Source organism: Trachurus japonicus, chromosome 5, assembly GCF_045865225.1.
Source record: "Trachurus japonicus isolate A0001 chromosome 5, Traja_1.0".
In the NCBI taxonomy this organism is placed as follows: domain Eukaryota; kingdom Metazoa; phylum Chordata; class Actinopteri; order Carangiformes; family Carangidae; genus Trachurus; species Trachurus japonicus.
Window position 1 is genome coordinate 34557269 of NC_140911.1, and position 14508 is coordinate 34571776.

The 14508-nt window shown below is 41.0% G+C and overlaps 1 protein-coding gene across 4 annotated transcripts in view; it reads left to right on the forward strand.

Annotated features, from left to right (window-relative positions):
* tox2 (TOX high mobility group box family member 2) overlaps positions 1-14508 on the forward strand; it is a 98153-nt gene that overhangs the window by 26867 nt on the left and 56778 nt on the right. For all 4 annotated transcript variants that reach the window (XM_085777678.1, XM_085777680.1, XM_085777676.1 and 1 more), the window contains exon 2: positions 11030-11122. In XM_085777678.1, coding sequence (XP_085633804.1) covers positions 11030-11122 — 93 coding nt within the window. The remainder of the gene's footprint in view (positions 1-11029; positions 11123-14508) is intronic.

Genomic DNA, 14508 nt, shown 5'->3' on the forward strand with positions numbered 1-14508 from the left:
CCGGTGAGCTATCATTATGCAAATGATGGGCAATTCAATTTCAGTTGGTCGGAGGGGGAATTTCTAATTAGGGTGAGGCACGGCTCTCAAGATGGAGAGAAAGATGTAAAGGCAGAGAGAGAAGAAGGCAGAGAGGTGCTGCGAATGGAAAGAGCAGGGGCGGAAGAGAGGAGGAAGGCAGGAGAGCAGGAGGGGTGGATGAGAGGAGGTATCCGTACACCGTATTGAACACCTGCATTACAATTACACTTCCTCCTGCTCTGTGTCTCCGTCTGTCGTTATCTTTATCCAGTTAATTTTTACGAAGTACTCACACTGTGAAAGTGGGTTACTACTAGAAACCGATTAAGGCCAGATTTGTAGAAAAATGTTGGTGTTTTCTCTTTTAGAAAACTGCAGCAAAGTCAAAATGAAAAAAAAAAAGTCTAATAATCACAATGCGATACCAAACTTTTCAAGACACCGTAGTGGTTTAAGTTCTCAAATTAGTGAAATGAGTTTCACTTGGGGAGAAAAGCAGGGTACTTAGTGTAAACTATAAATATCTACCTCTGACTCATCGGCTACTTTCAGCAGGTCATTACAGCTGCCTCATAACTTGTGGCAAGTCATACATGCAGAATATGAGGGGGTGGGGGTTCATGCAGTGAATCTAAAAACCAAAGAGTCTGAATCATTTTTGCATTGATTGGTTTATTATAGGAATTTACAGAGTCAAGTCAAGTTTAAAGTCCAGGCAACAGGCTTAGGTGAGTTTAGTGCTTTTTGGGGAAGTTGACCATTAATATGACACATCTGAAGCTAGGCTGAAACTAATGATCATTTCTTAGTATCAATGCGTTTCTAAATTGCTTTTTTGCTCTGTCAATGAAATATCAGAAAGAGCGAAAACCACCCATCATATTTTCCCAGCAACCAACTGTAAAAAAAACACATAAAGTGAATGTGCAGTGATCAGAAATAACCCGTCTGTAAAGCCAGCACATGGTCAGCCTTGTTTAGTAGGAAGATGGCCCAAATGATTATTCAATGATCAAAACCATTTCTGATTAATCTTTTGCTGATACACGACTGAATAACTCAACAAGCTGCTTCAACTATAATTGAGACATTTTACTTTGAAGGCTGAAAAACAATGCTGATGCAATTTGTGAGATATTCAATTATGCTTTTTTTCCTAAATTTCTTGGATGAGTTGGAGTTACAAGGTCCCAAAAAAAAGGTCTTATTTTTTGTGATTTCCATTCTGAGTCCAAGCTTCAGGTCTAGACAAGACTATTGTACAACTTTAAGTTCATGTTTTTTATTTAGTCCAGTGTGTGCAGACACAAAATGAACAATATGGCTGGAAAACATGTGGGCGGTTTTGTACATCTACAAATTTGAAATCTCTTTATATTCAGAGGCTTCAGTAACAAGCTCTGCGGAGCGAGGGTGAATAATGAAATGTCAAGTGCATGAACTACACTACAGGCTATATGTATAGGTACATATTCACTTATCATATGCCGCACATAGACTTGTCTTTCTCTGGTTGTGAAATTAATATTGAGTCCTCAGTTTTATCTACATTGTTAATGGCATTTTAAACACACATTAGTTTCAGTGTGTCAATCCATCTCTTTACAGCAAAAAGAAAAGTGTAATTGATACATTTTTCTTATCAAAGGTTTTAATATGATGAGCATAATTCATACGTCTATGTCGGCCTATCTGCAGGTTTGTGTATTACATTTCAACATATTTCATGATGTTGTGCTGCTGTCAGACTGGACCATTCCTGTGCAGTGGGTTTATTTTGATGAAGCATCTTTTTTTTTTGGCTTCCCATCACTGTAATGAAGCACTGGGCTTGTCTGTGTTTTTTTATTTATTCAGCAACCCACAGGGACAACATGTTTCCTGCAGGGAGAACAAAAGAAGAACAAAAAAAAAAACACACTTGGTCAAACTGTTTCATGTTGATTGAGTGAATGTGCTCAATTTAGCTGAGGGTTGTTTGCAATGTTAGCACTTAGTTAACAGTCATTTACGTTTTTTATCTATGTGTCGGTCTGTGTCACACACACACCGTCCACTGTGTGTGTGTGTGTGTGTGTGTGTGGGAATCTGCGCATACACTGTATTCATGCGGCCGTTTTGACTGTTTTCACACATCCACACCGAATCTGAACATGTGTAGGTGGAATGTGTTGGGTATCAACCATACATTCACACATGAGCACCGGTGTGCACACTCACACACACATGCACGCACGCACACACACACACACACACACACACACACGCACACACAACAGAGGATTCAGCTGAGATCAGCAGCTCACCCTAGGCTGTCAAATATTCTGTCAGCACAGCCCAAGAATCACAATTGGACTCTTTGGGAGGCATTAATTCAAAGCACCGTAACAATGCTCTCTGAAACCAAATCAACTGCCTGTAGTCAGCATATCAACTCTCAACTAACTCTCTCCCCCTATCGCTCTTTTTCCATCTCCGTCTCTCTCTCTCTTGCTCTCTCTCTCCCCCAAATGTGTGAGTGAACTTCTAAATGTGTTGCTAAAGCTGACTGTACACCGCCCAATATAGAAAGCAGCTTCCTCTACAGCTCACATCTTGTAAAAGTAACACTGTTATTTGAAGTCAATGCATCCAGTTACTTTCAATACACATTTGAATTAGAAATTTAGTAGCATATCAAACAATATTTGATTTTTATTACTGTAGCAAACAACATACTGTAAATAAGTACATATAAGTAAATAAATGATGCTTTTGCTTTGCTCGCTGTTACTTTTACTGGACAAGGCCACATTTACTTTGTTTTTTTTTCACACAGTCATACCAATAATACGTCTTACTGTCTCATTACAAAACTAAATGTAAAGAGTTTTGAACATTTTGGCTGCATTACTTCTGTCACTCTGTGATCCGTTCATTACTTTTCAGATTGGTGAATTAAATGTTAGGATGAAAACTGCTAGGAAACAGTCAAATATTCCCATCATGATTTCTTACAGCCCGTGTTGATGTATTGTTTTGTCCAATTAACTCTGAATTCCATAAAGTATTCAGTTTGCAGGGATATTAAACAGAAGCACCTGGAATCACAGTAATTATGTATTTTCCTTAATATGTAAATGGTTTATCCAAACTGTTGCCTTCTCTGTTGTCTTTTCAGTATTGCTATATTGCTCACTGATATGACATTACCAAAAATCTCCATCCTGCCTTTCCTCTTATACTGTCTAAGTTTCCTTAAAGGAAACATGAGAACATTTATACCACACTCACAGAATTTGTCATTAAATCAAATAACAGATGCAGCCTGACTTTCGGGAGTCTGTGCTCTCAGCAATCCCCAATTTGTCAGGGAATTATTCTCCTCAGCCTCTGCTGCATTAAAATAATCTAGCTCTTGCCTGTACCTCTACTGGAACAGAAAGAGAAAGAGAAAATCCCCTGTTTTTATATTAGCAAATCTTCTCGCAACCATCTGTTTTCTGCCTTTAACACACTGGTTGTGGCCGGCAAACAGCAGAGGTGCTGGCTCTGACTTGTCAGTTGTTGGTTGTTGTTGTATTGTTGTAACACCATGTTGTTTTGGCTTCAGGAAACCGTCTCATAAAAAAAGATGAGGGGCTCAGAGAAGAAAAAAAAAGATAAATGAAAATGAAAAGTTTCTTCTCTCCCCTTTGTATCAGAGAGAGCAAGGGCACCGACTGCACTTTATTAATGTGCTCCATCTCCTTCGCTTTTGTGTCAAGTGTAATACAAAGGGCAGGTGTGTCTGTGCGAGAGAGCGAGCAAATTTCTATCCCAGTGCATGTTATCCTTGGTAAGAGGTGTTGGTGTTAGAGAGGCCTTTGTTGCATCTTTAAAATTGCCTTTCATGTAAATAAGCGACATAATTCATCAACTGATTGCTTGTCTCCTACATTCAACTTCACTGCAGATGAATCTTGATTACTTTCCCTTTCATTTGAGCCGAAGCAGCTCAGTCTTTAATTTTGCACTATGATGAATCCTACAACAAACTGTATTTGACTAGAGCGAAAAAAAGAGAAAATCTTTAATTGCATCTATATCTTCCACTTTCCTGTGCAGACAGTTCAAAAATGCAGCGTTCAATCCACTCAATAATCTGCACTTGTACTCAGCATGTACTTAGCTTTGGTGCAATTTTAGATGGTGCTGTTGAATTTCCTATCGCACCTGAAAACATGCAGCCAAGCTCTATGTTGTTGTTCCAGCTGATAGAAATATCTGCCACTGCAGTCAGACGCACAAAAGTTAAGTAAAGAAGAACAAGAACGAGTCGGATGGTACGGAGGGTGGGTGGGGAGAGTATCTGTGTCATAGTTGAAGAAAGTGTATTAAGTCAGAAACTCAAACTGTGATAACTGTTTACATAACCTTCACCTTCAACATTAGTAACTGCCGCCATCAAAAGGCAAATGTGACCTTCTCACCTTAACTTTCCACTGCAAAAGTGTTAAACAACATGTGTGCGGATTTGCTTTTTCACATTTTTTTTTCAAATGCCAGTTGACTGAAGCGAGGATGGAGGTTAATTGAAAAAAAAAAGTGTGACACAGTCATAGGCATAGATAGATACATAGACAGATAGATATATAGCGAGAATGAGAGAGGCCGATCTTAGTGGTTCAGCTTGAGAATTTCTAGCTGATGTATTGTGCTCCAGTGTAAATCATGATCTGTGTTGACTAGTGGAACAACAAAAGCTATTGGAGAAATATAAACACAAGATAGGGCAGCGAGAGGAAGGGTGGAGGCGCAGCGAAGAGGGATAAAAAACAAGAAGGGACAAGACGACAGAAGAGGACAAGTGAAGATGCGAGATGAAACCTGTGTTAAATTAAATTTGATAATTACAACAATAACAGAACCCTAATATACACCAAAGTGCTTTAATTTTGAAAACAGGGTAAAAACAGGAAATAGAAAAGGCAGGTAAAGATAACAGTACTAAGAAAACAGACATTTCAGACATTTTAAATCATAACCAAGACATTTAGATGTATTAAAGGTCATAATAAAAGCAGCATGTGGGGCACCACGTGAAGCACGCACATGGTGATAAGTGTCATTTAAAGATTTCAGCAGAGCCTGCCTCTAATATCTTTCTAGGCAAGCTGTTCCACAGTTTGGGAGCAGAGTTGGAAAAAAAAAAAAAAAAAAAATGCTGCTTCGGTGGGGTTTCGGGTTGCTAGAAAGCCACCAGTGGAGGATCTGAGGGCTCGTGAAAGAACATAAAGCAACAGGGAATTTGTGATGTAGGCCTGTCTTAAGCCCCTGAGAGCTTTGTATACAAGTAGAAGGACTTTAAAATCAATTGTAGGAGATACGAGGAGCCAATGCAGTGTACCTGAGACTTTGCTGATGTGTTCTCTCTGCTTTGTTTTCTAGCAGCAGAATTCTAGATAAGTTGCGACCTGTGAACGCATCAGTGCGCCGCAAAAGTCCAGTCTATGTGAGATGAAAGCACGGTTGGATTTTTCAGCATCTCATTGGGTCACGATTGTCAACCTACCTTGGCAATATTTCTGCCACCTTGGTCACTTTGTTTATAGTAATATTAAACTTGAGACCTCTTACCTTTTACTACTGTACCATGTGTTTGAAGCAGCTGATCACTTTTGGTGATTGAATTGGTGTCTCTACTTTATTTCAGTGGTTATTCCCACCATAGAACGACAAGCACCGGTGTGTTAATACATATAAACTCACATGTTTACACGGGAATGGAAACAGAGTCAACACGCGGTCAGCTATAAATAGCTTCGGCTCAAATGCTAGTGTTGGCTGGATGTTCCCATTGGTGTGATCAGTAGTTTGAGTGTCAGTAGTGGCCTGAGGCAGGTAGCCCCTGGGTACATGTCCTGGTTATGGTCCAGCTGCTAAGGCTGTAGCTGACATCTTTCTGACACATACAAACACACACACACACACATAGACACACATAGACAAACACACGACTCTCGTTGCAGGTACACTGACATAAACAAAATGCATTTATAGAATTCACTATGGAACATAACATAACTATTGATGTAGGTGAAGGGTGAAACATCTCAACAATAACAAATACGCACACACGTACAATTCACATCAGTATGTTTTTGCAATTCAGTTCTGTTGCTTTCAGCCTATCAATGCATTGTATTGATTCATCATATTACTACTACTAAGTACTGCATTCACAATGGACTCTAAACATATTCTTTCTGCATGGACCTTGAGCCATAATAATAACGCCTTCCCCTCCCTCTCCCTGTATTATCGTTTCTGGTATATTGTATACTTGCACCCGTTCTTATCTTTGAAATAAACAACACTTAAATGCCAAGGTTTATATGCTAGATATATATGTGACCTAATACTTAACAAAGACCTGGAAAATATGTTTTTTTTATATTTAGAGGCTGAGACGTCTAAATCTCATATAATTCATATATATATTAATATAATTACTTTATAATAAGAATTACTGAAATACATACACCTTTCTATAATAAAATCTCAATTCAGCACATGTGCAATAGCTAAAACTCAAACCCAACCTTGGAAATTATACTGGTATATCATCTGTTGTCATCAAGTAAAGTGATTGCATCACATTGCAATTTGCAGAACCGATGTTGCACACTGTAGCAAGCTTTGTCTCAGACTAAAATCAAACCCACAAAAGAAGTGATTCATACTCTGTTGTTGACTGTTCGACTACCACGGCTTGAAATCAAACTTGATATTATGTAATATGTTTATGCAACAGAATTGACAGGATAATGTGTTTTATGAGTTGAAATATCAGCAGTATCGGCAGCGAAGGCAGCAGAACTGAGCTGCGTGAGGATGATGGCTATTGGAAATGAGAGTTATTTGGTATTATTGATCCTCTGATGTCCATGTGCATTGTTGAGAGCATACTGTACATACAGTGAGGGTCAGTGTCTCCACAATGTATCAGTACAGCATGTGTGCACATGCATTGCTCTGTATGTGTATATATGTGTGCATAGTAAGTACTGTATACCATAGATGAGTGATAGAGTTTCCCCATAAGCCGCTCTAGGCCTTGCATTCCTCTCATTGGTGGAGTTTGATGTGTGCAAGCCTTTCAGCTAATCTGGGAAGAATGTCGTCTACAGACACACACATGTGTTCCATTAAGTCCAGATCTGCGTAAATAATATAACATGCAAGAGCTAACGTTACAGGTAACTATACCCCCACAGCTGTGCCTTTGGCTTTACAGTGCCCCACCAGCCCAGCCTATAAAAAGGCAAAGCCAGCACTCATATCTAATGAGTGGATGTATCCCAGTGTTTGCGGCGGTTTAAGACCATGCTGATTTTTACTGATTGGGTATTGAGAATAAAATCAGATTCTTCTCTTTCCAAACCAAACACAACATTATCAAACTTAATGTGGTTAAGATATGTATATGTTAAGATATTTCAATAGACTGCTGTATTATGAAAGATGAAAACAACAGGAATTATATATGTGATTACAATTTACTTATATTTAATCATACATCAGTCAAATATTATGGGACTCCACAATAACTACAATTATAACTTCAACAATGTGTTAGTTGGCCTTGATTAAATGATGTGATGTAAGACCTTTCAGTTACTCACTGCCACTTGTCTGAGTGAATGTGCTTTTTCTTTCTTTTTTTAAAAGTATATTTTATGGCCTTTTGCCTTTAATTGATAGTGTAGTAGTAGAGAGAGACAGGAAATGGGGAGGCAGAGAGAGGGGGAATGACATGCAGCAAAGGGCCGCCCGAGTCGGGATTCGATACAGAGGGGGACTGCGGCTGCGGTGAGTAGCCTCTATGCACAAGAGGCGCCTGCTCTAGCTAAACAGTGGCCCCCGAATGTGCTTTTTCAACATTATTTGTCAGACACAATGTGAAACTGCCACATGCATCAGTATAATGAGTATCACATAAATCTGTACAGGAGCATAAATGTTTGTCACATGGCAGGAGTCATGCGCGAGAGCATACAACAGTCCGACTTCCTATCCCCATCCCTCCCCCTATTGTTAATGGTTCTAGATCCAGACGACCATCATTGGGTCTTTGTGTTTATTGTCTGCCTGATCTGCCTGTGCTGATTGGCTCGATCTGACCGAGCGACAGGACAATGTTTGCTTTTGCTGTCTGCCGGGGGGGAAGTCCCTCTCTTGTCCTCAAACAGGCCCAGCCACAGTAACTGATACAAAGTTCAGAGGATGCCAGTCTCTTCCTGGTGTGGTGCAGCATCATCTTCCTGTGGCTGCACACCAAAGTTAGTTAGAAACTGAGCTTGAAACCTGTTTATGATTGCATTTATTTCACCTTCACTGTTCTTAGAGAGGATTACACCAACATGTGAGCAAACAAGTCAACTCTTCTGCCACTGCTCTATTTCGGTCAGAACACAAGTGTGGGTGTGTGAGATTTAAAAAAAAAAAAAAAAAAAAAAAAGAGGTTAGACTCGACATGGTGTCAAATAGAGATGGTAAACGACTGGCAGCATCTGGTTTTGGTAGAAATATCACAGAAACCTAAAGCCAGCCAGAAAGTGAAAGAGAGGTGATTGGGGTGAGAGTGTCTGAAGTGAAGGCTAGAAAACAAAAGAAAGGTGTCAGAGAACAAGTGTGGAGAACAATGCTTCTTGCACTTGCAAACTGTTGTGAGCCAGCAAGGAAATGTGAGGAGTTTGGCTGTTGCTGTTCTGGGTGCCAGCACTCCTAATGAGTCTGTCAGGGCCAGTTAGCGCAGCCAGGCCTTCTTGTGTCCCCTCCAGGCCGCAGACAGCTGTTATTAGCCCCGTAATGGCATGCCACAGGGCCAGATTAGCCTGGCACACTGGAGAAATATCAAACATTCACTTACTGTGGCTCCTTTGCTGGCTAAAGCAACTATTCTGCGAGGCATTCATTTAGCTGCGATGCTGGCAAGCTACCTAACAAGCCACGAAAGAAAAGGTCCCCACTGAGAGATGCAGTTAGTGTACAGTAGCTCCTGTGCTGGGTAGGAAGAAAAAAATAAATGTTTGACTATAGAGGATGCAGAAGAGAAGACGTACATGGTCGGCTGCTGATTCTCACTCTACTAAACACTGTTAAAATTGGCATATTTATCCTGAAATCAATCAGTGTAAATTTAGGATTTTGGAACTTGCTTTGCTGTTTTAGGAGTTGCTGGTTGTCTGGGCCTCGCGGTGTTGAGTCAAGCTGTAAATGAAAGATCTTTTTGATAATGGCTCGTAATCATTATGCGAACCTTATCGACAAGATGGCCACCGCTGTCTACTCATCTGTTTTCACCTTTCATAATGAGCACAGGAAATCAAAACCTTACGCAGCAAAGTGCACTCACCCTTCCCTCGGGGAATAACCTACACTGTATACAGTCACTGACAGGCCTGCACCATTAGAGACGAGCATACTGTTAATTCATACGATGCGCTGCTCCTGCATATAGGGTATAAATCATGCTCTTTGAGCCTGCTGTTTCTTGAATATCTTTCATGCATGGTATGTTACATAAGCTTCTGCATACATTGATTTGTGGCTTTCACTGCGTGGCAATCGCTGTGCATCTAGGCCCATAAACACAATCTGCAAAGGTGTGTTTATAGCAGTTCCACTGTAAAATCTGGGGCCCTCACTGCTCCAACCATGTGATAAGAGTGTTAGAAATGAAAGGCAAGGCCGGTTTTGGTTGGTTCAGGAATTATTTCTCACTTTAGTGTTAAATATAGTTAAACAATGCACATCTCACTGCGTAGCAGTATGAAACCCTGCCCTTGAATGTATTTGTGTGTGTGTGTGTGTGTCTTCTGATGGAATGAATGTTAAAAACAAGGTGGGAGAGAGCAGCGCAAGTAAAAGAGGAAGTGTGAGAAAAAGATAATGTGGTATTTGTCCTCATTAGCAGACTGCATGGATCAAGTGTGGCAAAGCCATTAAGCACTATGCATAGCAAGCTGCAGCCATAGTTATCTCCAAATATAAATTCAGTATTTTCTTTTTCTTTTTCACTTTCTCTCGTATAACCAGTTTCTACATCACCAGCTGCAGCATTTATTTTAACAGCAGGCAACATTCAAAAGCTAAAATAGACTCTTCAACACCAGGGACAAAAGTATGTAGCTCATTCTGTCGGTTAACACGAATACACAGCGGGTTGTCACTGTTGTACAAATCAGGTGACAAAACTGACATGCAAAATGCTGGCCAGCTGTTACTGGAGTGATACGTTCATGTGCAGGAATCACAGAGGTGAGGTGAGATGAGCATAGCTGAGAGTGATAAAGACGAGCAGTGAGACAGAGAAAAGTGATATTTAAGGAGAAATCCCGGGATGTGCCCCCGCTGTGACTGTGGGCCATGGTGCGAACCCCACCGAGCCGCGCCGTCTTTCCCTGGCAGGGACCACTTGTTGCGAATCATTAGCTTTCCAACCACTGAGGGCTTCGGCACCACTCCTTCGGGTTGTGTTACACAGCTGAAACCCACATAGGGAAGTGCAAAGGAAGAGCTGGCAAGGCTTAGAGAGCATGCTGCACTGTAATTATCAGCTGCATAACATATAGAAAGTTAGGAGTCAGTGCGCTACGGCGGTAGCTGCAGGAGCCCTGGCTACCAAACACAAGAGCTTAGTTCCATTAGTGCCGCTGATGAGCCAACCTGATCCAGTTATTATGTGTGGTACATCACCATGAGGTGATGCGATTTAACACGCCAATGTGCAGGCTTTGTGACGTGGCAGAAATTAATGAAACAAACATGGGTAAACAAAATGAGAAATCATGAAAACAAGCGCAGTGCAGTGCATGGTTTTACTGTATGATACCTGTTCTTTAGAACAGCATGTCACTCTGAAACTAAATTAGCTGGAAATATCCAGTCTGTATCTGTTCAATGTTTTCTTTCTGCATCGGTCTCTGCAGAAGTGAACCAAATATACTTATATATGCACTCTCTCTCTCTCTTCCCCCTCCAGAACAGATACGGTGCTGCAGATCGAGGTGTGAGGCTCTACAGTTCCCTGCCCATGCGCCCAAACCCTGACGGCAAGAGACTGCCCTCTACTGGGGTAAGACTCACCTCTCCCAACCCCCCCCAACCCCTTACCACCCTCACCCCTTTGGTCTCACCATCTATACCTCCATGCACCAAAAATGCCACATATTCATTGAAGCCTCTTCCTCTCCCATCTGCACAGCGAGACAGTCCACACACAGGATCAGAGTCAGTGTAGACACGGGTCAGTAGCTGGGAATTCCCATGAGAGAAAAAGCTCATAACAGCTGATGCACATGATCACCAATATCTGAACTCAAATCACGACGCCACCTTCAGCTTCATTCTTTCATACCGAATGCCACTTTCCACCATCACCACCAATACTACTACTACTACTACTACAGTTGCTGCTACTGCTGCTATAGTCTCCTTATGGGCTCTTCCCACGCTCACTCTGACAGACCTGCTCGGTCCTCATCCCCAAAACCATCATTGGCCACCACAAGCACCCATCTGACTTGGTGGTTTGTGTGGTATCAGCCTGGTAGCTTTTCACAGAAGCGAGCTGCTGCTGCTGCAGCTGATAGGCCGACTAACTGTCTGCTGCTGTTTTTGTGTTGTGGCTTTTTGGATACAATTCTTCTGCCTCTGATCTGTTTTAGTTAGAATAAGAAAAAAAAAAAAGGTCAAGTAAGTATAAAAAACTTTAATGTTTTGGTAATTTTCTCCTTTTTCTTATCCCTTCTATTGTATTTGAGACAACACAGTCTTGTTATTTTATACTATATGTTCATGAAGACACTTGGAAAAAGAAGAAGATAAAGTTCAGTGAGGTTTAGTGATGCAGCACTTGCAGCACTTCGACTTTGACAAAGTGCTGGAACAGTCACTCTAATTTGTTTGTGAAACCTTTCTTTCATTTTTTTTTTCTAAATAAAAAATGAAATCTCTCAGTATTGTGAAAATCATAATTAGAATCTGGCTTTGCCTTGCTTTTATGCATTTATGCATTTATGTAACAAAGGAGAGAAAATGAAAGAACAATAGAGCGAAAAGAGAGAATTTAATTTCATATGTCTCCCTTTTTCATGTTTCACTTCATGCAAGTGCTTTTTGAATTATCTCTTCACTGCTCCGGGGCTCAAAGAGAGGAAGAGTGGGTGAGTGAGGGAGAGACAGAGTAAGAGAGACAGACAAAGCAAAAGCTGCATAATATTGTTGGTGCGCACCTTTTTTAATTACAACAGAGATTGTATTGATGTCTCAGGCCACATGTCCTAAATCATTTATCAAGGGGGAGAGTGCTAACAAAGCATTTCTGAGAAACCCATCCTCTCCCAGGGTCTGGAATCATACGTTATCTAAAGTGAATATTGTTAATGCTGTTCTGTGAAGAGACCCACTTACAAATCATGGGAATGAGTTCCTTGTCAGGGCATGCGTGAGGTAGTTAAAGATATATATCCACTCGCATCTGATCCTGTGTTGTGCAAATTCAACTCTGCATCTGTGCAGAAGTTGTTTATAAAATGATGTGCAGCATGTTAACAATGACGGATAAACGTTAATGTTGGGGAAGAAAAATGTTTTTTAAATCTCCTGCTGGTTCTTGCTTTTGCTCTATGACAAATTTAAGATTGCATCTCTTGCACAGATTGGAATTTATCATAAGGCAGACAATATGTGCTATTTTCTGCTTCACTCTTTGGTTTCTGTGTCATTTCCTTTTGTCTGTTATTACCTGGGTGCAGCATCAGTACAGTAGCACGCTGTAGCTACAGGCTGCATGGAGAGGAGGAGAATATAAACCACTTAACATGCAGGAGGAAACCAGACGTTTTTCCATTGCACTTATCAGGTGCTGCGGTGAGAGCAAGTGTCAAGGTGCAGTAGGTCCCCCCCCTCCCCCGCTCCTTCTCTCTCAACCCCCAGCTCGTCTCACCCATCCTCTCCTTCCTCCCCTCTTCCTTCCCCTGCACACCCCTTTTATTTTCCCCTGATCTCTATCTCTGTCCCTCCCCCCTTCCCTCACCCCACCACCACTCACCACCCTCAGTTCAGTTAAAAGTGGGCTTGGCACTTCCGCAGCAACCCCCCCCCCCCCCCTCACTCTCTCTCTTTACCTCCCCACCACCACCACTTCTTTTCTCTCTGTCAAACTAACCTCCGACTCCTGCTCTTCACCTCTATGTTTCCTGTCAAGGTGCACTGCCCACCTCCCCCCCTCCTCCCAGCCACCGGCTCTGCCCCCGCAACCTTTTCCTTTTCTTTCTTTCAACATCTATTATGGCTCTAAATGCCTACAGTTCATTTTCAAAATGCTTCAGTGCAGAGGGCATGACCCCTGTGTGTGACTGTGTGTGTGTGTTTGGGGGGTTGGCATATTAATTCTTCCCAATCATGGGAATGTGGATGAATCTGTCTCATATGCACAGGTGCACAATGAGTAATGTCCATTAGTCATGGATGTGCACAGTAGCTTAAGATATGAACCTCAAAGGAAAAGTGAGGTATGAAGTTGGAGTAGGGAGGGAGGTGTAGTTAGCCTATCTTAGCATAAAGAATAAAAGCAGAAAGCGCTAGCCCATGGATGTCTAAAATTAATCCACAAATTAGCACCCACTCATTCATCAATACACAATATTCATGTCTCTTACAGAGCATGATAATATGTAAAATCATGTGTCACACAGAACTGGGCTAGCTGTTTCATCTTTATGCTAAGCTAATATTCCCCTGACCCCAGCTCCATACACAAATATAGGATAGGTAGCCTATCATCTGACCCTCAGAGAGAAATGTCTTTTAACTAACCACAAGCAACAGCAACCGATGGCAACTAACAAGAGGCTTAAACCCAATATGTTACTGGTCATATAGTACTGGAAATGAACTGGACAAATATATCAGAACAATAAATCCCCTGGAGAAAAAAAAGGCAGATTTACATATGAAGAGTTCATTTACAAAAGCAGAAAGGCTAACTCAAAAAAAAAAAATCAAAAATGCTTTAAATTATTATTTACACCAGGTGATATCAGTCAAACCAAAGTTGAGTGGCTTTGACCAAAGTGATGAGACAAAACAAAAGAGACGTAGCTCAAAAAAATAAAGCTTTATTGAAAACAAGACTATGCAAAGAATAATTCAAAAGCATCAGCTCATTTTTTTCAAAATGGCATTTATCTGCTTTTGCAAATTAACTTTTCATATTCTAACTGAACACTCGGCAATTGTCTATTCTAGTAGTTTTTCGTACCATACACATTAACCCAAAAACTTCTCTTTGCAAACTCTGATAAGGAATCTCAATTTTGTCATTGATCAGTGACTATCATGACCTGCAGTGTAACTACATAATGACAAGAGACAGTGAAATTTGTTGCGTGTTTAAGGTGATGCACGGTGACTCTCAGAGCTGCAGGATTGGAGGTTTGTTTTAGCTCGGGTTGGATG